This window comes from Mobula birostris, chromosome 23, assembly GCF_030028105.1.
Source record: "Mobula birostris isolate sMobBir1 chromosome 23, sMobBir1.hap1, whole genome shotgun sequence".
NCBI lineage: Eukaryota > Metazoa > Chordata > Chondrichthyes > Myliobatiformes > Myliobatidae > Mobula > Mobula birostris.
The window spans coordinates 6,076,238-6,100,365 of record NC_092392.1 but is presented as its reverse complement, the minus strand read 5'-3'; the positions used below and the strand labels follow the sequence as shown (position 1 = coordinate 6,100,365).

The window sequence follows — 24,128 nt, the reverse complement described above, 5'->3', positions numbered from 1 at the left end:
AGTGAAAAAAGGGAATGCCCTGGGTGCTGGGGTCCTTAATAATGGATGCCGCTCTTTGAAGATATCCTAGGTACTTTGTAGACTAGTACCCAAGATGGGGCCGACTAAATTTACGACCCTCTGCAGCTTCTCTCAGTCCTGTGCAATAGCCCCCCTCCATACCAGACAGTGATGCAGCCTGTCAGAATGCCCTCCGTGGTACATCTATAGAAGTTTTTGAGTGTTTTTGTTGACATTCCAAATCTCTTCAAACTCCTAATGAAGTACAGTTGCTGTCTTGCCTTCTTTATAACTACATCAATATGTTGGGACCAGGTTAGATCCTCAGAGATCTTGACACCCAAGAACTTAAAACTGCTCACTCTCTCCACTTCTGAGAGAGATAACTGGTATGTGTTCCTTCATTTTACCCTTCCTGAAGTCCACAATTAGCTCTTTCATGTTACTGACATTAAGTGCCAGGTTGTTGCTGCGACATCACTCCACCAGTTGGCATATCTCACTCCTGTACGCCCTCTCGTCACCATCTGAGATTCTACCAACAATGGTCGTATCATCAGCAAATTTATAGATGGTATTTGAGCTATGCCTAGCCACACAGTCATGGGCATAGAGAGAGTAGAACAGTGGGCTAAGCACATACCCCTGAGGTGGACCAGTGTTGACCGTCAGCGAGGAGGAGATATTATCACCAATCCACACAGATTGTGCTCTTCCAGTTAGGATGTCGAGGATCCAAGTACAGAGGCCCAGGTTCTGTAACTTATCAATCAGGATTGCGGGAATGATGGTGTTAAGTGCTGAGCTATAGTCGATGAACAGCACCATGACGTAGGTGTTTGTATTATCCAGGTGGTCTCAGGCTGAGTGGAGAGCCAAGGAGATTGCGTCTGCCATTGACCTCTCGCGGCAATAGGCAAATTGCAGTGGGTCCAGGTCCTTGCTGAGGCAAGCGTTCAGTCTAGTCATGACCAACCTTTCAAAGCATTTCATCACTGTCAATGTGAGTAATCGTCATTAGGGCAGCTCACATTATTCTTCTAAGGTACTGATATAATTATTAACTTTTTGAAGCAAGTGGGAACTTCTGCCCATAGCAGTGAGAGGTTGAAAATGTCTTTGAATACACCTGTCAGTTGGTCAGCACAAGTTTTCAGAGCCTTACCAGGTACTGTGTCAGGGCCTTCCACTTTGTGAAGGTTCACTCTCTTTAAAGACAGCCTAATGTTAGCTTCCGATACAGAGATCACAGGGTCACCAGGTGCAGCAGGGATCTTCACAGCTGTAGTTATATTCTCTCTTTCAAAGTGGACATAGAAGGCATTGAGCTTATCTGGCAGTGAAGCGTCGCTGCCATTCATGTTATTGGGCTTTGCTATGTAGGAAGTAATGTCTTGCAAACCCTGCCAGAGTTGTCATGCATCCGATTTCACCGCCAACCTCGTTCAACATTGTCTCTTTACCCTTGAAATAGCCCTCGCAAATCATACCTGGTTTTCTGGTACAGACCTGGGTCACCAGACTTGAATGCCACAGACCTAGCCTTCAGCAGACGATGTACCTCCTGGTTCATCCACTGTTTTGGTTTGGGAATGTACAGCAAATGTTTGTAGGCACACACTCATCCACACAGGTTTTAAAGAAGTCAGTAACAACTGCAGCATACTCATCTAGATTCATTAGCATTCAGTTCAAAAGGTCTAGAATACAAGAGCAGGGATGTGATGCTGAGGCTTTATAAAGCATTGGTGAGTCCTCACCTTGAGTACTGTGAACAGTTTTGGGTTACTCATCTAAGAAAAGATGTGCTGGCATTGGAGAGGGTTCAGAGGAGGTTCACAAGGATGATTCCGGGAATGAAAGGGTTATCATATGAGGAATGTTTGATGGCTCTGGGTCTGTACTCAGTGCAATTTATAAGGATGGGGGGGTATCTCATTGAAACCTTTCAAATGTAGAAAGGCCTAGAGAGTAGATGTGGAAAGAATGCTTCCATGGTGGGGGGAGTCTAGACAAGAGCGCACAGCCTCAAGATAAAGGGGTGTCCATTTAAAACAGATGCAGAGAAATTTCTTTAGCCAGAGGGTGGTGAATTTGTGGAATTTGTTAACACATGCAGCTGTGAAGGCGAGGTTGTTGGGTGCATTTAAGACAGAGCTTGCTAGGTCATGGCATCAAAGGTCATGGGGAGAAGGCTGAGGAGTGCGACTGAGGGGAAAAAAGGATCAGCCATGATTGAATGGCGGAGCAGACTCAATGGGCCGAATGGCCTAATTCTGGTACATCTTATGGTCTATATTATTTCCACCACTTCCTCTCTCCATTAAAATCATCATCACTACCTACACATGATTATATAACTCCCAATATCAAAAACTCTTATTGTTTAGTTAATCATGGCAGGCCATATTGAAGGCCAACATGTACAGCATCAATTGTTTTTTTTCCCCCCTTACCTACACTGCTGATTTCCCCAAATTACTAAACAAAGTTGGAAATTTTTTTTTGGAAAATGACTGATTGCCTGTTGATGATTAGTTTGAAGACTTATAGAAAGTGAAAATAGCGAAAAAGAAATAGGGTAGATGTGGATAACATCATAGGTTGTCTGTTTGTGGCTGACATAATCAAGAAATGCTTCAAACAAGAAGTTTCAAAGGCAATCTCAATGTTGGGAAAAAATATGGGGAAGGAATAGTTGGCGAAGTTGTAAGAAGTTGAGGATAGGCAGTTTGAGATAATCACCTCCAAGAGGGGTGCCTCTTTGCATACCGGCATGATATCAGATGCGCTGTAGCAGGTTTGGCAAGCAAAAGCGGAGATTGATAGGTTCTACCATGTAGCCATATTTAGCAATGAAAGGTAAACCATTTGTCTCGTTTGTACTTGAAATGAAGCTGGCATCCAGAGGTACATCAGGATGAAAGAATATGATTTTGAAGTCATTAAGAATGAAAAGTCACCTACTGCAATGGCAGTGAAAAAAATTATCTTTTTTCAAATACTGTTAGTATCTGCAAACAATTTATTTTTAAAAATTGAAAACTTTGAACTGCTAATTCAGGTCCTATTTGTGCATGATTGATGGGCTGGAGTCTAAGCACTTAGTTTTGAATAGTTACAGATAAAATAACTTTGAAAGTATCTATTACTTTATTGTAAACTAGCATGGGAGGAGAAAGAGAGAAAAAAGTTGGAGTAATAAAGCATTGATCTTGCAGAATTATTTACTCTGCAGCAATGTAGGACTCAATCAGAAAGCAGATGAATGCAAAACATAGGTATGCAATTATATTATGAATATATACTTACAACAATATCATGCCTTTTACTGAGATAGTGTTATTAAATCGGCAAGTCCTTTTTACTTAAGATCTTTCACTGAAACCAGCTGGAAACTGAGATGGATATGAGAGTGGGAGGTGCTTGAAGACTATTCTTGAATAAATTAGATCTTTATTTGTTAGAATAAATGGCGCTTTAGTCAGCATATTAACAACTGTTGCGTCTGATTAGTACAGCTTGTGCTTCAATCACATTCCCTGAAACAGCTGCCTACTTGCTGATATTTTGACTTCATCCACTGTATGCTTTTGGCTGTAAAGTGACCCATATTTCCCCAGAAATACTTTCCCGTTTTGGTACTAGAAGCATTTGACAGCAGCTTTCAATATTTCTGTATTAACAGAAGTACTATTACAAAGCTTTCACAAGGTATTCTTTCTCCCCTCCCCTATCAGCATTCCCACGCCCCTTCCCAGTTCACATACACTTAATTAGTCTATTCTAACAGTGCAAAATGCCAGTTTTGCATTCTCTATCAGCAGCGTTCTTCAGTAAAGGAGACTGATTAGTAAATGATTAGTTCCGTTGTTCTGTAATGGCCCCTACAGCCTCATTTAATGGATCATCAATACACTTGTCAGTGCTCAGTAACTTCAACTTAGTTTGTTAACTCATGGTAAATCAGAACAAATATGAATGGAACTATTGGGGCAAGGGAGGTCACTGTTACAAATATTTAAGAAATGTTTAACAACACACACCAGTCCTCATGGAAAGGGTGAGCAATTTCAAGTTCCTGGGTGTCAACATCTCCGAGGATCTATTCTGGACCCAATTCATCCATGCAGTGACAAAGGAGGCATGACAGTAGCTATATTTCATTAGAAGTTAGAGGAAATCTGGTATGTCATCAAAGACACTTGCAAATTTCTACAGGTGTACCATGGGGAGCATTCAAACAAACTGGCTGTCTCACCTTGTGGTATAGGGGTGGGGAGAGACACTGCACAGGATCGAAAGAAGCTGCAGAAAGTCGTGAACTCAGTCAACTCCATCATGGGCACCGGCCTCCCCAGTATTGAGGAATGATGCCTCAAAAAAGGTGGTATTCATCAAAGACTCCCACCACCAACACATGCCCTCTTCTCAATGCTATCAGGGAGTAGGTACAGGAACCTGAAGGCACACACTCAATGGTCCAGGAACAGCTTCTTCCCCTCTGCCATCAGATATCTGAATGGACACTGAACCCATGAACACTACCTCCTTACTTATTTAAATATTATATAATATTTATAATACAAATATTTTGTGTATATGTGAATATATACATAGGTACATACACACACATATATACATATACACACACACACACACACAGTGTCCCGCGCTTTTCGAACACTCACTTTACAAAACCTCGCTGTTACCATAGACCTACAATAGTTCCCTGTTTTCGCTAACAGAATGTGTTTTCACTGTTACAAAAAAAAGGCAGCGCGTGCCCCGAGCAGCCACTCTCCCCCGGATTCAGAACGGCATTCTCACCAGCATTGCTTAAACACGTGCCTGTGAGCAGCCGTTTGCAAGATGAGTTCTAAGGTATTGGAAAATCCTGAAAGAGCTCGTAAGCGTGTTACACTTAGCGTAAAACTAGACATAATTAAGCGTTTCGATCGTGGTGAACGAAGTAAGGACAAAGTGAATTTGGCTTGTGGAAGTTGACAAAGATGATGTTGAAGAGGTTTTGGCATCCCATGACCAAGAACGGATAGATGAAGACCTGATGCAATTGGAAGAGGAAAGGATAACAATCGAAACCGAATGCAGTAGCGAACGGACCGAAAATGAAGTCGTCCAGGAACTGAACGTGAAGCAACTGCGTGAGATTTTCACTGCAATGATAAAGTACGACTTTAATTTTGAAAGGGTACGTCGGTTTAGGGCATATTTGCAGGATGGTCTGAGTGCTTACAAAGAACTGTACGATAGAAAAAAGCGCGAGGCTAGCAGTCAAGCATACTGTCATTTTTCAAGCCTTCCACATCAGCCACAGCAGACGACGAACCTCGACCTTCCACATCGAGGCAGGCAGACATAGAAGATGACCTGCCTCCCTGATGGAAACAGATGACACCCCAGTGTCCCACCACCCAAACCCCCGGGCTGCAGACAGATAGCAATTCGCAGAGAATGCAGCAGTAGCCAGGAGACACCCAGCACATCTTTAAGAAAATAGCTGAAATAAACAAGCTAATTAATTAGGTGCCACTCGGCACGTAATTAATTAGCTTGTTTATTTCAGCTTTTTTCTTAAAGATGTGCTGTGTGCCTCCTGGCTACTGCTGTACCCCTGCACCCCTGCATGCTTCGCAGATCAGTTATCGGTCAGCGGCCTGGAGGCTGGGGACCACTGCACCCCCACCCCCCCCAACCTCCGACGACTCAGCCTAACACACCATAATCAGTGTGCTCGATGTCTTCCCGATTCCGGTAAGTGATACTACACTGTACATACATTATTTCTACTTTATATCGGCTGTGTATTTTTATGTGTTATTTGGTATGATTTGGCAGCTTCACAGCTTAAAGGTTACTGGAGAGAGTTTTTCTGCCGAGAGCACTTGCGCTGTGTTTTTGCCAAGAGCGCTTGAGATTTTCGCTACGGAGAACAGTGCGGCAATGATTGTAGAGAAGTATTTCTACTTTATATAGGCTGTGTACTTATCATATCATTCCTGCTTTTACTATATGTTACTGTTATTTTAGGTTTTATCTGCTATTTGGCATTATTTGGTAGTCATTTTTGGGTCTGAGAACGCTCACAAATTTTTCCCATATAAATAAATGGTAATTGCTTCTTCGCTTTACGATATTCCGGTTTACGAACTGTTTCATAGGAATGCTCTACCTTCGGATGGTGGGGGAACCCGTATCTGTATGGGAGAGAGTTCACCCTCATTACTGATCATCAACCACTCGTGTTCATTTTCAATCCAGAGAAGCGTGTTCCATTGACAGCAGTAGCACAAATGCAGAGATGGGCTCTGTTTCTTGGAGGACACAATTACAAGATCAAATTTAAAAGCAGAACTATTCATGGAAATACTGACGGATTGTCCTACTTATCCTTAGAAAAGGAAATACCTGAAAAAAAAATTACAAAAGAGAACACTGCTCTTGCTCTATTCTCCTTATAACTGCAGAGATGATCCAAAGGGAAACCAGAAAATATCCCACAGCAGAAATTCCAGTTTTGTCATTTTCACTAGCACCAGGATGAACTTGCCCCTGACGAGAATTGCCTTACATGGAGATTGAGAGTTGTTGTACCATCCAAGCTGAGAGTTGAAGTGCTGGAGGAGCTACATGCTGGTCATCTAGGTGTGGTCAAAATGAAAGCGTTGACTTGATCTGGGCAGCTAGCCACGCAAGGTTCAGATGTCAACACGTCCAGAGGAAAGGTGTCCAGAGCTGTCAGAGCCACTTCCTGCAGACCCAAAATCAACTCTTACAAGCAACATGGAGGAGGCCCCAGGACCCGAGTCTGCTTCCGCAGCCACAAGTCTCTCCTTGTGACCCCTCACCCTCGTCAGTAAAGATGTTCCCATGCAAGAGTAAGAAATCTTCCACAATGATTAACTACTTAGGCCTGAATGGAGTTTATAACTAAGCAGGGAGGAGTGTTGTGTATTTAATATTTCAGTAGTATTTGAGTGATATTATAAATATATTGTTTAAGTATTCTTTGTTTACATAATTCATTACGGGTTACATGTAAAAGTACGTGAATGGCACACATCATATGTGTGTCCCTCACTGAAGTAAAAATGAAACTAAGAGTAGGCAAGTTCATTCCCAGCTCCATGGCTTTCTTTCAATTACTTTTATGCTTTGGAGTAACGAAACATAACAGTCTTCCAGTTTCTCAAGACTTCTATTTCCCCGACACACCATGCTCTGCATACTTTGTATCTCTTCCCCTTCAAATAAAGGATTGAATTTTTGAGAAGATGCAAAGCTCTTTGAACTTGCCCTTCTAGTCAGCAATTATTTATCCGATTTGAAAAGGAAACCTACAATTCCACTTCTCCCAGATACCTGCTCATCAGGAAATTAACTTTCTATTCAAAATATTCAAAAACTACTTTCACTGCTCTGAGGAACAGAATTCCAGAAAAGCACCACCCCCAGGAAAAATTGTGCCTCATTCATTTTAAGTGAGAAATTCCTTATTTTAAAATAGTGACCACAGGGTTTAGATTTACCCACAAAAGAAAATATTTTTCCACACCCAACTTACCAAGACTCCTCAGGACCTTACATTTCAATCAAGTCCTCAAACTCTAGCAGATAGAAGGCGAGCTTGTGCAACCTTCCTTCAAAACAACATGTACATGCCTAGAATTAGCTTGGTAAATGTTCTCTGAATTGCATTCAATGTATTTAATTCTCCTTAATTAAAGAAATCAATACTGTACACTGCACCTCAGATGTGTTCCCAATCTAGCTGATGCATATCTAACCACTTGTCTTCAATTCCTCTCATAATAACCACATTCTCAGCTTTCCTATTTACTTGCTACATCTGCATTACATCTCACCTTGAGAACTGCACCTAAAATTAATTAATGTGTGAATTCTGTTTCCCTTCTCAAATCAAGTTGTTACATTTGCGAGTGACCAATCTAATTGAACCATTCCCAGTCAACAGAATCCTAGAAGATCAAAACCAATGCATCTCGCTAGTCTTTTACGATCTTAGGAAGAAGTGCATCAGGACCCAGAGACTTGTCACTTCAGTCCTAAAAAGCTGTTTATCCTCCTTTGCGTGAAGCATTGGAGCATGGATCACTATCCATGCAGGTTTATATTTTAACTAGTACTAAGAAACCATGGTACATTTTATCATTTACTCTCTCAATCTTCAACTTGTAACAACCATTCCTTCTGCTCTTGCCACCTCTCTCCATTCATAAAAATGTAAAACATTTAAACATTTAAAGATCTAACCTTGCCCGTTTCAGGTTGGCTTTTATCTGAACTACTTTTCCCTTGATGGATGCTACCTGATCTGGATGTCGCCAACATTTCATTTTTAAATAGTTACCTCTACATGCTCTTGTATCAACACTATGCCCAGCCATCAGCTTGACAGACCTCCATTACTAGAGCAACACACACAAAATGCTGGTGGAACTCCTACTGGAGTAATGAGGGTGAACTCCAGCGGGCAAGCAGCATCAATGGAAATAAATAAACAGTTGACATTGCAGGCCAAGACCCTTCATCAGCCCTGTTTATTCCTTTCCATTGATACTGCCTGACCTCCGCAGTTCCTCCAGCATTTTGTGCGTGTTGCTCTGGATTTCCAGCATCTGCAGGATCTCTTGCGTCCACCATTATCAGATCCACATTCTGAACCCATGACGGCATGCGACCAAAGTTCCTCTTACAAGAACATCAAGATTAACAGAATAGTTCCAAGTACGTAACATATGTGCTTAGGTACTTTAATCACTGATACCTTCCAACAAGAACTGGGCCAGTTGCAGATATCACATACATTCTCAATTTATATATATGGACATAATGAATCTAATGCCCACACAAAAATAAACAACTGGCTTGTGGATGAAAAACATCCTCAAGTCGGTTATTATTACTTTACAAATTATCTTTATATTGGTATTTATAACCACACGTTTATGATTAACTTGGTTATATGTGGATGGGGTTGTATTGTATTCACCAGAGCCAGATTAAAGGCTTGTTACGATGGGAATACTAGCTACAGACATTTGTAACAGCCCAGGGTGTGTTGTATTGACGGGGATGAACCATGTAACATGAACATCTAATAGACTAAAGACACCAAGGGTATCCTAACTTTGTCAATGTGGGGTTCGCCTGCACGTTGTGGATTATTTATGAGGATAGTGTTGTGCTTTGGTCGGCAGGGCTGTGTTGGTGCACACTGACCTGGTGACCCGGCCTGCAGCCTCCCCGTTACCTTGACGAACTGATTGAGAAGAGTTGGCTCCGACATCCCCGCCGAGTGGCCGCAGCCGCCAAGCGACCCGACACACGGGCTAAGCTTGGCCCCCACGCCACACTTTTCCTGCAGCCGCCTAATAATCAAACTGAACTACATGAACGTAAATAAGGCAGCATCTCACCGCCGACTATAAAAGGCCGCAGCTTGGCGGCCAACATCCCGCTCGCCACTCACAACACAAACAGACGGTGACCGCAGCCAATCAACAACCCACGCTCCAACAGTTCGCCCAATGGCCAACCGCTTTATTATGAGGTGAACCAGTTTAGGCGTTGCCAATCGAGCTCCAAGCTGTCTCTCTCTGTCGCCGTCCAAGGGCCAGGCAATGCGATCTGACACCGATATCGTCGTTCGGCTTTGTCCTTGACTTAAAGATGCGCCGTTCCTGGTGAACGAGCTCCAAACCAAGTCAATTAAACATGAAGCGTGATTGGCATGAAAGGTACTGAGATTAACGTGCGACGGAGCAGCCAGCTTGATGGTAAAATTGCCTTTATTCATAAAGGGTTAAGTACAAAGGTATACAAGGGTTCCTTAGAAATTATTCATACAGACCCTCACGCCTCCCCACCATTTAATAAAAATCACATCTGATCTCCCACAACACCATTTCTTACTACGATGATAAAGGGTCTTTATGAAACTGGATGTCGAGGCTTTGGAGAGGGTGCAGAAGGGGTTTACCAGGATTAGAGGGCATGTGATACAACGAGAGGTTCGACAAACTTGTATTCTCTAGAGAGCTGGAGGCTGCGGGAAGATCTGACAGAGGTTTATAAGATTACGAGAAGCATAGATAGAATCGACAGAGGGCATCTTTTTCCCTGGGTTGAAATGTCTAATGCCAGAGGGTATGTATTTGAAATGAGGGGGTGATTTTAAAGTAGATGTAAGGGGCAAGGTTTTGTTTACACAAAAAGTGGTGGCTGCCTGGGTGAAGGTAGAGGCAGATTCTGTACATTAGGAGAAGTTTAGATAGGCAGATGAATGTAGGATATGAACATTGTGTTAGCAGAAGATAGTTGGCCATTTGATTACTAATTTAATTGGTTCAACACAACACTGTAGCCTGTCCCAGTGCTGTACTAGTCTATGTTCTATGTAAAATTTGGTTTGCTTGGCTAAAAAGGATATAGTTACTGTGGCAGGAGTGAGTTGAAGCTTTATCAGATGGGTTTCTGGGATGGCAGATTGGTCACACAAAGTCAACTCAAAGAATGGGAAGTGACTTCATTGAAATAGCATGTTTCAGATGGCTCAAAAGGACAGATATTTCCCCTCCGCCCCCCCCCCCATTAAGAGTCCAGAACTATGGGACTATGGGGAAACTAAGGGACACAGTTTTAAAATAATATGCAAGCCATTTAGGATTGAAATTGGAAAAAAAATTCCAACAAATAGTGATGGTACTTTGGGATTCTCCAATCCAGGGGTCTGTGCAGGACCAGTGTCATTAATTGTGTTCAAACCAATGATCAAGTTGGATAAGTTACCGGGACCGTACGAGATATACCCCAGGCTACTGTGGGAAGCGAGGGAGGAGATTGCTGAGCCTCTGGCAATAATCCTTGCATCATCAATGAGGATGGGAGAGGTTCTGGAGGATTGGAGGGTTGCGGATGTTGTTCCCTTATCCAAGAAGGGGAGTAGAGATAGCCCAGGAAATTATGGGCCAGTGAGTCTTACTTCAGTGGTTGGCAAGTTGATGGAGAAGATCCTGAGAGGCAGGATTTATGAACATTTGGAGAGGCATAATATGATTAGGAATAGTCAGCATGGCTATGTCAAATGCAGGTCGTGCCTCACAAGCCTGATTGAATTTTTTGAGGATGTGACTAAACACGTTAATGAAGGTAGAGCCATAGATGTAGTGTATATTGATTTCAGCAAGGCATCTGATAAGGTACCCCAGGCAATTGAGAAAGTAAGGAGGCATGGGATCCAAGGAGGCATTGCTTTGTGGATCCAGAACTGGCTTGCCCACAGAAGGCAAAGAGTGGTTGTAGATGGGTCATATTCTGCATGGAGGCCGGTGACCAGTGGTGTGCCTCAGGGATCTGTTCTGGGACCCCTACTTTTCGTGATTTTTATAAATGACCTGGATGAACAAGTGAAGGGATGGGTTAGTAAATTTGCTGATGACACAAAGGTTGGGGGTGTTGTGGATAGTGTGGAGGGCTGTCAGAGGTTACAGCGGGACATTGATAGGATGCAAAACTGGGCTGAGAAGTGGCAGATGGAGTTCAACCCAGATAAGTGTGAGGTGGTTCATTCTGGTAGGTCAAATATGATTGCAGAATATAGCATTAGTGGTAAGACTCTTGGCAGTGTGGAGGATCAGAGGAATCTTGGGGTACGAGTCCATTGGACACTCAAAGCTGCTGCACAGGTTGACTCTGTGGCTAAGAAGGCATACGGTGCATTGGCCTTCATCAATTGTGGGATTGAGTTAAAGAGCCGAGAGGTAATGTTGCAGCTATACAGGACCCTGGTCAGACCCCAATTGTTCTCAGTTCTGGTCACCTCACTACAGGAAGGATGTGGAAACAAAGGGTGCAGAGGAGATTTACAAGAATGTTGCCTGGATTGGGGAGCATGCCTTATTGGAATAGGTTGAGTGAACTCGGCCTTTTCTCCTTGGAGCGATGGAGGATGAGAGGTGACCTGATAGAGGTGAACAAGAATATAAGAGGCATTGATTGTGTGGATAGTCAGAGGCTTTTTCCTAGGGCTGAAATGGCTAGCATGAGCGGGCACAGTTTTAAGGTGCTTGGAAGTAGGTACAGGGGAGATGTTGGGTAAGTTTTTTTACGCAGGGAGTGGTGAGTGTGTGGAATGGGCTGCTGGCAGCGGTGGTGGAGACGGAAACGATAGGGTCCTTTAAGAGACTCCCGGATGGCTACATGGAGCTTAGAAAAATAGAGGGCTATGGGTAAAGCCTAGGTAGTTCTAAGGTAGGAACATGTTCGGCACAGCTTTGTGGGCCAAAGGACCTGTATTGTGCTGTATGTTTCTATGTTTTAATACATTTCTAGATATTAAAAATAAATAAGGAATATGACATTGGAGAAAGAAAATATTGTTTGAGGTAGATGATCAACCACAATTTTGCTTCAAGGCAGAACAGGGTGGAGGGGCAAAAAGAGCCAAATTAAATACTTCTCACACTCCTGTACCTACATCAACTGTAGAACATCCCAATGTACTTAACCATCAATTAAATATTTCTCACACTCCTGTACCTACATCAACTGTAGAACATCCCAATGTACTTAACCATCAATTAAATACTTCTCACACTCCTGTACCTACATCAACTGTAGAACATCCCAACGTACTTAACCATCAATTAAATACTTCTCACACTCCTGTACCTATATCAAATGCTGTATAACAACCATAGAACATCCCAACGTACTTAACCATCAATTAAATACTTTTCATACTCTTGTACCCACATCAAATGCTCTATATCAACTGTAGAACATCCCAACACACTTAACCATCAATTAAATACACCTACACCAAGTGCTCGGTAACAACTGTAGAACATCCCAACCATCAATTAAATGCTGCTCACACACACTGTTACTTACGTAATGTAGGAATCTCAGCGGGTAAATTTCACTCAACGAGGTCTCACAAGCAATTACATTTTTTCTAGTATTAGCTGAGGGAAGATTATCAATCATGACACACAGAATAACACACCCACATCTCACTAACTCCAGTTGTACGTCTTTTCGAATGTGGTAGGAAACCGGAGCACCTGGAGGAAACCCATGCAGCCATGGGGGGAACGTAGACACTTCTTACAGACAGTTGTGGGTATCAAACCCCGAATGGTGATTACTGGGGCTGTACAGTGTTGTACTAATCACTACACTGCCATGCTAGCCCAGAGTTCCAACTTCTGCAGAATCTCTGGCATCAACCAGAAAACTAAGCCAACTCCTTACAATCTTTTCCTAAAGTAGAAACAGGTATCTTTTACCTCAGAGGGCTAACAGGGGCTGGGGTTGGTACTTTAATCAAGTCAGAGCACTTCAAAGAGCAAAGGAATTTCTCAAGAGTACATTGAACAACTGGTCTGCATCACTGCTTAAGTGTTTGGAGTTCAACATGATCCACAACTTTCTGTCTCAGGGGCAAGAATGATCATGCGGAATTGTGGCTTGGATGAAGAAATTGGTCGCCAAGAATAAATTTTTAATTTCTGAGATTAGTTTGATTGGAATTATACAGAATTATATATAATGTATAATAGAAAAGCAACAAGTCATAAACCAATTACTTATTCTCCAAATGCACAGTATTTCTAATTTGTTATTTTTCATTCTTTTTTTCATTACCTTCAGCAAATATTGATAAATGTTGATATGCTCTTTGTATCAGTCACGTTCTTTAGCTCGCCGTCCTAAATCCTTTACATTTATCAACATAATAAAGTTTGTAATGCTCAGTACAATGGTGAACTGTTTCTCGTTACGATGTTCATCATCCATTGCAAATAAAATAGCGTCAGCTTTCTGCAATTAAGCATGCTTTTTTCACAGCAAGCAAGATCCTGCTGAATTAGTTCCACATTACCTTTCCTGCCATCCTTCTTAAAATGTGGCTCATTATTCTGCCCAATACTCCATCAGTGCCCTTGATAAGGGTAGTTTAAACAGCAACACTATGATTTGCAAAGCCAAGTTGGTTGAAATATCGGCGTTTTAGTCTAACGCATGCGGAGGTGAAGGGAACAACACACCTACACAGTGCTGGATGAGCTCGGCAGGTCAAGCGGCATCAACAGGGGAAAATGAACAGCTGATGTTTTGAACCGTGATCCTTCATCAGCACTGGAAATGAAGAGGGCACAACTCCTAGAAGAAGGAAACCAGAGACTGTACACAAAATCTTGTTTACACATCTTGCCAAGGAAGGATCTGAAGTCACGAACATAGGATTGCTAAACTACTAACATAACTCTGTTAACAACAGGAATGCTGCAGATGCTGGAAATTCAAGCAACACACATAAAAGTTGCTGGTGAACGCAGCAGGCCAGGCAGCATCTCTAGGAAGAGGTGCAGTCGACCTCTCAGGCCGAGACCCTTCGTCAGGACTTAACTCTGACATAACTCTGTTGACACTTGCTAAGTCACATTTGGTACCATCAACAATATCCCTGAACGCATTGGCTTAAAAATCACTTACTATTAAATAGACTTTTCATGACCTTAGGAAGTTCTGAAACATGTACAACAATATGCTATAAATGTAGTTGGTGTTTTAATACGGCAACTGCAACCGCCATTATGCTCACAGCACACACCCGCACGTAGCAATGCGACAAATCTGTTTTTCTGATACTGACTGAGAGAGAAATGTTGATCAAGACACTAAGGAAAACTTGCCTGCATTTCTTCTGTACTTTATATGAGGTCTCTTATATCCATGACAGTCTGACAGGGTTGCTAATGTCTAATTCAAACTAAACATACGATAATTACACGACTGTCAAATAACATTTATTTTTTTAACTAATAAAAGTTTCCAAAGAAAGCAAATTTTTTTTTAAACTACTTGATTTTTTCCCTCCTAGGTCGCTGGACAAAATGCCCCAGAGATTAATCTGCACATCTCTTTGCTGGGATGAAAAGAGAACGGCGTTTCCAAAGAAGTCAATAAGAAATAAAGAAATAAAGCCAACTTCCTTCTTCGACAAGTGAAGGAGGAATGTAGCCCAAATTAGTTCCGCACCGGCTTGCTCTCGGTGGGTTGAAGAAAAACTCAACTGTCTGCGCGACGTTAAATGAGCATTTTGTTGATGTGACTCTCTCATTTGCAGGGGAAGTATCTAAACCGCTTTTGATGCTGCCCGTCGCTCTCCAGCGTTTCGGACGTCTCTCAGGTGTGCTTTGCCGACCTGTTTGATCGGGGCGGGAGCTCCAGCCCGGAACGTTTGTGAGGAGTTTGTTGTGGGTGAGACGCTGATAACCGTAGGATCAAAGATGGCGACACCCGGGAATGAATGTGATCATCCTTCACCAAGCACCAAAAGTGTGGCTGAGACTCCGCAGAAAGTGCGGCAACTGCTGTCCGACAGCATCGCAGAGACGTAATTTTAATGCACCTTGGGGTTATTGCTTCTTACCGATGGTATTTGCGCGCGGTGCCCTTCTGGGCATGGGAATGAATGGGCCCAGCGTCAGTACTCCGTCTCCGACATGTATGTCTGGGGATTGTTCCTCACTGCAAACTGTTCAGGACAATCCGTTTTTAACGGTTACCAATGTGAAGTAGCTGCAAAAACGAGCAGCATACCCAGTTGCAGTCCTGGATCTCTGTGTGCATCTCCATACCAATCGTACCATTGAGTAATTTGCTTGTGAGTTCATTCCAATCCAGAGATTTCATCGTATAATCCAGTGCTGTTATTCAGGGGTGCTTCAATAGCACATTGATGTCCAATTATAATTTTTCTCCTTTGTTTACTTGGCCAGGGAATAGAGGCCATGTCCCTCTGCAAGTTGGTGTCACATGATCCTCGTAGGGTAGTTAGACGTTCAGTTAACACCTCATATAGAATGGCACCTTTACCAGTGAAATGCTTTTTAAGCAGGATATTTGAATTGTTAAGTCACAGGAGGCCCTTCAATCTATTGAGTAAGCAATTCAGCTAATCAGATTCTCCTGCAATTTTCTTTCTTATACTTATTCAGCTCTTTTTGAATATCATGATCGTATCTGTTTCCACTTCTACTTCGGGCACTACATTCTAGATGAATACTATTCGTTGAATTTATTTTCTCTAGTTCTGTACAATATTCCCTGGTCTTGACACACCAACAACTTTGCTTAATGTACTCTGTCTATATCCTTAATAATTTTATATACTTTTATCAGATTGCCTTGTAGCCGTTGTTTCAAATAGAATAGTACCAATTTATCCACAAGTCCTGAAATCACTTTGGTTAACTAATTCTCCACCCTAGATAAAACTTCTATGCCTTTCCTAAAGTGCAGTGCCTGGAGCTGTTTTCTGCTTTATAAAAAATTATTAAGATTTATTTTTTTCTTGAACTCTGTCTCTCTATGTAAATCTCAGGATGCTTGTACTTTAAGTACTTTGTCAGCCTATCTTGCTACTTTCAGATATTTGCTACTTCCAAATATCTCTGTTCTTGTACCTATTTTAATAACTTTTTAAATTCAGGTTTTGGGCTCTGGGCTTTGCTGGCCAAGTATTTATTGCCCTGAAGAGTGTAGAGCTGAGCTGCCACCTTGATCTGCAGTAATCGTACTTGTGAAGGTATTCCCACAATAATGCTGGGTGAGGAGTTCCAGAATTTGATGTCTTTCATTTCCCGATTGTGTGTGGCTTGGAGAGGAATCTACAGTTCTTATACTACTTGGTGCCAAAAGGTCAAAGGTCTCGGGTGCCCTTGGAATAGCGTTGGTGTAGTGCATTTTGTGAACTGATAAAAGGGAAGGAAAAGTATTACATTATACTCTTGACTTGTGCTCATGGAAAGTAGAACAGATTGGGGACATCAGGAAGCAAACGTCTGGCCTTGCTCTTGTCTGGTCTGATATGATCCCATTGAGTTTTTTTTTCAAAGGTCATCTGTGGTGCTGATGGTAGGGGACTGAACAATGACAATGGCCTTGAATGTTAAGGGTAGGTGGCTTGACCATGTGACAAAGAGTGAGTCCATACAGTATGTCTGATAGTTCTATGACACAAATACTACTGTTGCTTATCAGCCTGTAGTTAAATACTGTATCATCAAAGCCTTGCTATCTGCATTATTTATTTAGACATACAGCCCTTCAATTCACATCACTCTACAACATCCACTTTTACCCTAAGTTAATTACCCTAAGTTTACAAAGACTAATTAACCTACGAACCGGTACATCTTTGGACTGTGGGAGGAGAGTGGTATTATAGTCCTGACTTACAGTTCATAGAAAATGGAACAGATTTGTGATGTGTTGCAGAAGTGTAGGAATGGACTGATTCATTACTGAAGACTTATAAACAGATTTGGACACTATGCAGTGATGCCTACTTCAGCCATTAGATTGTTTTTCCTTTGATACTGATTAACTTCATTTATATCAGGCTGTCTTGTCATTTAGCTTGTTCAAACACTACCTTAATGTCGACAGCAGCAGTCTTGCCTCACTTCTGGAATTCCACTCTTGTATTAATGTTTGAAACAAAGCTGTGGTGAGGTGTGAAGCCAAGTGGAATAACAGAGCACTGGGTGCAGCAAAGCCTACTCAGCACTTCCTTGTCAGAGTACTGAACACCTACGTTCCAAAACCTCCAGAAGCAAGCTGCTCTGGAACAATTATAAAATAGGCATTTACTTGACAATGTGGAAAACATCCCCAGATACGTCCTGCTCTTAGAAGAACAAATCCAATGCAACCAATTACCCCACAATCAGTCTACTTTTAACATCAGTGATAGAAGACTTTGTTGACAGTGCCATCAGTCACTAATAACCTGCTTCTGATGCCAGTTTGATTTTGCATATTCCACCAACAGATAGATGGCAGATGAAATGTTATGTATGCATCTTCCTTTATGCTATTACCATCTTCTTTGGCGTGTCAGCCTGGCTTATATGCTCAAAACTCTGGAGTGGAATTTCAATCAACTATCTGATGATCACAAACACATTGCCCAAGAGTAAACTTGTTACTTCCTTTGCTCTGCTAGTAGTAGATTGATCTTTATGGTATTGATATCCAAGTGTTATTAATCTTTGTTTCCTAGTGATCAGTCAACTTCCATCCTTGAATCACCAGATGACAGTGATTTACCGGGATTGCCAGTTCCTTGTGACTCGACTAACAAAGAAGCTTTTTTCTCACGGGTTGAAACTTTCACAATATCCTTCAATGTTGTTACGTACTCAGAGACACGCATCTAAGATCTCTGTTCAGTCTTGCAAACAGTAATACCCAATTCTACAGTAGAATATTTCCTATACCAAGTAATGGCAAAGTGAAGCACTAATGCTGACATATTCTAGGTCAACTTCAAGATATTGAATTTCAGTTTCAGTGCAGTAATGCTTTTATGATATAAATATTGATTTATTAGACAATTTAAAAGAGAAAGCGGTCAGACAGCTCCAGATATTTATAGGGATATGACCAGGGCAGACATGAACAGCAAAATGACTGCGTCCTGGTTGATAGTCTCTTGTTTTCACAAGGTAAAGGTTCAAGATTGTTTAATGTCATTTCCTGTACACAAGTGTAAGGAAAATGAAATAATTTTTACTTTGGATCTGATGCAGTAGAAAAAAAACCCTACAAAAGATAAACTCAATGATAATTTTAAAATGCAATAAGTATAAATACATAAGATAACTTGTATACTATACACAGATTGATTGTATGCCTATAAAGTGTTGCTAGTCTACACATAAGGTGACTGACAGGAAATAATAAAGTAGTGCTGGAGTTAGTGGGTGGAGGTGTTGATCAGTTTTCCTGCGTGGGGGAAAGTAACTGTTTTTGAGTCTGGTGGTGGGGATGCTACGTAGCCTCCTGGGACAAATAGTCCATGGGCAGGGTTTGTAGGGTCCTTCATGCATACTGGCTCTTTTCCAGCACCTTTCTGTATATATGTATGTCCCTGACGGCGGGTAGGCTGGTGCTGGTGCCAGTGATGCGTTGGGCAGTTTTGACCACCCATTGCAGAGCAATCCTGTCAGCTGAGTGCAGTTTCTGTACCAAGCAGTGATGCAGCTTGTTAGGGTGCTCAAAGCAGCATATCTGTAGAATGATGTGACTATGGGAATTAATTTATAGCTAGAAGAAATGTTAACATGAAATTGAATATTAAATGCTAGGAGGTAATGCAGGGCTGCATAACAGTACTCAAAAGAGCCAAGTTTCCACTAGTGATTCATGAACTTGTGAACTCCTGTGCTATGTTGGGTGACAGACCAGTGGTGGCAGCTGAACAGACTTCTTTTATCTGGAAAACTGCAATCTGATTCACTTCCAGTGCCGCAGACGGTTGGATTGCTTGTCCCTACCAATATGTAGGTGCACATGAATGAACATTTATTTAATTTTTCTGAAAGGTGCAATGAGTCAACAACTTCACAGAGTGTAAGAAAGAGAATCTGTGAGGGAACAGAAAGAAAAACTTTTGGACAAACTGCACAATTTCAGGTCTCCAGTTCTTCCTTCCCAGTTCCCTCTGCATATAGTTGTGGAAGGAGCTAGAGCTAGCAATGTTCTACCAAACTCAGCTGATGAGAAGTGTACTCCCACCGCCCCCCCATGCCTGATTATATGGGATTAAAAACATGCTCCTCCCACTCTACATACATTAATGGCCGTTAATGTTATGACAGAGTGAGGATAAATTAACATAGCAGGAATGTTGTGCACCAAGTTGAAAAAGCTTCTTGATGAATGGACTAAGCACACTTTTTCTTGACAAAGATACTCATTCAAATGGGCTGGCATGGTGTTTGAGCTCTCCCCTTTGCACTGTGCTAAGTATGGCTGGACTAATGTTGAGTGTGATACGTTGAAGTGTTCCAGCTGCCAAGCTTTCCTGTGTGCAACCCTGCACCCATTATTGGACATCAATAAATGTAAGGTGTATGTTTTATATTGACTCTTTTTAAAATTGTCATTATTTGCCTTTTCACCTCCCAGTTCACTCTTTTCTCTGTCACAAAACACACATGCTTGTTTGTGTTTTACTTACTGTTACGTCACTGGTGTTTAGGCCAGCAATGAAGGTCCTCCATCTCTGGTGGTGTTCAGGGCTTCCTTCATCATGTAGTAGCTTCCTCTCGAGTTTCACTACTGTCTGTCATGCAAGTCCTGGGTGGAGACTCAGGAATACCATCACACTCAGATGTAGAAGGATTCTTCATTTCTGTCTCCTTAACAATTTTGTTTTACGAGTCAGGGCTGTTAACCCTGAGCTGAACCCCCGAACCTGGAAGACTACTGGACCACTCTTAGTTTGTCCTCTACCCTTTGACCTGTTTGGCATGGATGACCCTGCCAAGAGCCAATGCGTAAAGCCCTGACTCCCGTCAACACAGCTCTCTGGGTCACTGAGACACACAAGCCTCCAAATCCAATGACAAGGTTGTGGTCCTCTTGGAAGTGTTTGTGTTTTGTTGAAGGCGTAAAAACTGTAGAAACCACGGAATATTTGGGTCTGATTTTGCCCATCGTTAGCTAAATTCTGCCCCCATTCAATGCTGTATGATTAAGCTCCCCAGAAATATTTATTTCCAAAAATAACAATACAGGGGAAAACATCTCATTGAACCCAGCAGGACCATGTCAGTTGTTAGGTTCCACCTTATTCATTTCAACCCAATCAGCAAGATTCCCTTTCTCCCCCTGGGTCTAACTGTATTTCTCTTAAATGCATCCTCTGTGTGAGATTAAATTCACACACTAACTACTTGCTAAGTAAATTTGTAATGTATATTCCTTATTGAAACTCATGTTGGCTTTCTCATATTTATGGCCTCCATTCCTGGAATGGTGCACAATTGGAAACCACATCTCTACGGGTGTCTTTTTCAATCTCTTCCAAATTTTTAATTAGGCCACGCCTTAGTTTTCTACTTTACAGAGAAGGGAACAACAAGCTGTTTGGCTTTTTTAGAGAGTTATCACATTAGAGCTTTTCATTTTTTGCAAACACAAGAAAATCTGTAGATGCTGAAAATCCAAAGAAACACACACAAAATACTGGGGGAACTCAGCAGGACAGGCAGCATCTCTGGAAAAGAGTGAACAGTTGATGTTTCGACCTAAGACCACGTTCTGATGAAGGATCTCAGCCCAAAACGTCGACTGTTTTCTACAGATGCTGCCCAGCCTGCTGACTTCCTCCAGCATTTTCACTCTTTACTATTTTCTTTTTTGCCATTCTAATGCCGTTCATGACTCTCCTGAAAAATGGAGATGAGAGCTGTGCAGAATGTCAATATCATCATCATCATCATCATCATCAGGTGCCGTGTCCAGTTTGAGCTTTGACTGCCATGGCCCACACACTCCTGTCTCGGGTCAAATGGATCAATTCATTGGTATTCATTTCCAGTTCTCTGGTTGCTGTCTCCATCATCATTTGTCTTTGTCTTCCTCTTGCTTTCTTCCCTTCAATCTTTCCCATATTTACCGTGCTTTCGAACTCCTCTTTCCTAATCACATGTCCAATGAAGTTACGTTGCCTTTTCATGATCTCATACATTATTTCACTTTTTGTGCTTGCTCTGTTCATGACATCCTCGTTAGATATTCATTTTGTCCATGATATTATTTGCATCCTCTTCAAAAACCACATCTCTGCTGCTTCAATTCATTTCCTCATGTTACTAGATATTGTCCAACATTCTGAGCCATATAATATAACTGGATAAACATAACATTTCAGCACTCTGAGGTGGGTTGTCATGCCTAGTTTAGTATTGGTCAGTATACTCTTCATTCTCATAAAGGTGTCTTTTGCCATCCCTATTCTTCTTTTGATATATTGTGCAGAATATATCTTTTCCATTGTACTCCCTCAATCCCTTGTGTCTCTAAGATTCAAGATTGTTTAATATCATTTCCAGTACACAAGTGTGAAGGAGAATGAAATAATTATTGCTCCAGATCTGATGCAGCACAAAAAATGCAGGAAAATATATAATACAATAATTAAAAACCAGTAAAATTAAATACATAAGATAGCTTATATACAGAGATTAATTGTATGTCCATAAATGTACTAGGCACGGGAGTGTCTGTACCTAAGGTGAATCTGAAAGGAAATAATGAAGTAGTCTTGGGGGTGTAGAGGGATGGATTAGTGGGTGGAGTCATTGATCAGCCTTACTACTTGGGGAAAGTAAGTTTTTTAGACTGGTGGTCCTGGCATCTGCCATGTCCTTAGTGTCCTATGTCCTCAGATAGTGACCTCTACCTGTTGTATTAAAGTTGTGATGAGCAATCAGTTGTTCAGAGCTTTCCTCAGCTGGTTTTATGCTGAGGAGTAGTTTTACATAAAATGTGCCTCATTCATTTGTTTTTCCAACCTTTACCTTTAAGATAAAGAAAGGATAACTGTGCTGCAGGATAGTCTGAAAACGGCACACGAGAAGTTCTGCTTCTGGCCTGACAGTCCCTGTCCAGGTGAGGTGGGAGGAAGTGTGTTAAATCGTAAACATTATTTTCGCCTCTCCCCCTTCCCTCTTCCTCCATTCCCCATTCTGTCTCCCCTCTTACCTCTCCTGGTGCCCATCCTCTTTCTCTTTCTGCCACGGTCCACTGTCTTCTCCTATCAGATTACTTCTTCTCCAGTCCTCTACCTTTCCCACCTATCACCTCCCAGCTTCTTACTTCATCTTGTCCCCAACCTACCTGTCACCTTTGAGCTTGTACTCCTTCCCTTCCTTCCCAGTCCTGATTCCCCTCTCGACTCAAAACATGAACTTTTCCATAGATGCTGCCTGACCTGCTGAGTTCCTTCAGCATTTTGTGTATGTTGCTCTGAGTATGTTAAATCTTTTGTGTTCCTCACTGTGCTTATAAGGCTTGTATCTGCAAATACTTTCAATCTATTTTTGCTTATCTCCTACTTACTTTCTTGTCCTGGAATGTACCTTGATAATCTCAAACTTTGGTCTTAAAGTCTTAAGAATAATCATCTTATTTCATTGAAGCTGAATGATGAGCATTCACTTCGCCTCTTTCCCATTTTGCTTGACAGCCTCTTTCGTTGTCTTTTGGGTAATGAATGAATTTTTAAAAATCTGTCATAAGAAGTTTGTCCTGATTGAATTGAAAATGTTTCCACGTTTAAAAGAACTGGAGCTAAATTTATCAAAACAGAATTTGGGGATAATTTGATTGAGTAGCTATTGAGAGACTTTTCCATGGTTGGTGTTCAAAATTGTGTTTCAAGATAAATAATTCGTCTTTGGACTGCAATGAGAAAAAAAATCTTCACCCAAAGAGAATGAAATTCACTGTTCTAGACATCAGTGGATACTCAGCAGTTTTACTCTGTCTTGATATAGATTAGATTATGAGAACACTCAGTCCTCTTTTATTGTCATTTAGAAATGCATACGTGCATTAAGAAATGATACAATGTTTCTCCGGAGTGATATCACAGAAAAACAGGACAAACCAAAGACTAACACTGACAGAACCACATAATTATAACATATAGTTACAGCAGTGCAAAGCAATACCATAATTTGATAAAGAACAGACCATGGGCACAGTAAAAAAAAAAGTCTCAGAGTCCCGAGTCGATCGACTCCCGAGTCCCTGATAGCAGGCGGCAAAAGGGAGAAACTCCCTGCCATAAACCTCCAGGCACTGTCAACTTGCCGATACCTTGGAAGCAGCTGACCCTGAGTCCATCCGTCCGAAAACTCCGAGCTTCCAATACAGCCTCCTGAGCGCCATCCTCTGCCAAGTGCCTTCAACCTCTCCCCGGCTGCTGAAACACGCAAAGCCGAGGATTTCGGGGCCTTCAGCTCTGGAGATTCTGGTTACCACACAGTAGCAGCAGCAGCAAGGCAGGCATTCAGAAGTTTTCCAGATGTTCTGTTGTGCTCTCACGTCTGTCTCCATCAAATCAGGATTGTGCACGGTCCCCTACTTAACAGATAACAGACATTCATCACCGAAGTGGCCGCGTGCGCTGCCGTCGCGCCATCTTCTCCCCCCTATAATGAATGAACTTTTGATCAAAGGTAATTAAGATGGAAGATCAACCACAATCTTAT

The 24,128-nt window shown here is 41.8% G+C and overlaps 2 protein-coding genes across 4 annotated transcripts in view; one reads left to right on the top strand and one right to left on the bottom strand.

Moving 5' to 3' along the window:
• Positions 1-9,539, bottom strand: part of klhdc10 (kelch domain containing 10) — a 52,649-nt gene extending 43,110 nt beyond the window's left edge. For both annotated transcript variants that reach the window (XM_072241590.1, XM_072241591.1), the window contains exon 1: positions 9,265-9,539. In XM_072241590.1, coding sequence (XP_072097691.1) covers positions 9,265-9,331 — 67 coding nt within the window. In that variant the 5' untranslated portion in view covers positions 9,332-9,539. The remainder of the gene's footprint in view (positions 1-9,264) is intronic.
• Positions 9,540-14,982: 5,443 nt separating this feature from the next.
• zc3hc1 (zinc finger, C3HC-type containing 1) overlaps positions 14,983-24,128 on the top strand; it is a 29,165-nt gene continuing 20,019 nt past the window's right edge. The window contains exons 1-5 of one of the 2 annotated variants that reach the window (XM_072241387.1): positions 14,983-15,103; positions 15,179-15,448; positions 18,122-18,236; positions 19,817-19,967; positions 22,438-22,521. In XM_072241387.1, the coding sequence (XP_072097488.1) occupies positions 15,342-15,448; positions 18,122-18,236; positions 19,817-19,967; positions 22,438-22,521 (457 nt within the window). In that variant the 5' untranslated portion in view covers positions 14,983-15,103; positions 15,179-15,341. The remainder of the gene's footprint in view (positions 15,104-15,178; positions 15,449-18,121; positions 18,237-19,816; positions 19,968-22,437; positions 22,522-24,128) is intronic. The other variant, XM_072241388.1, reaches the window with a different exon arrangement.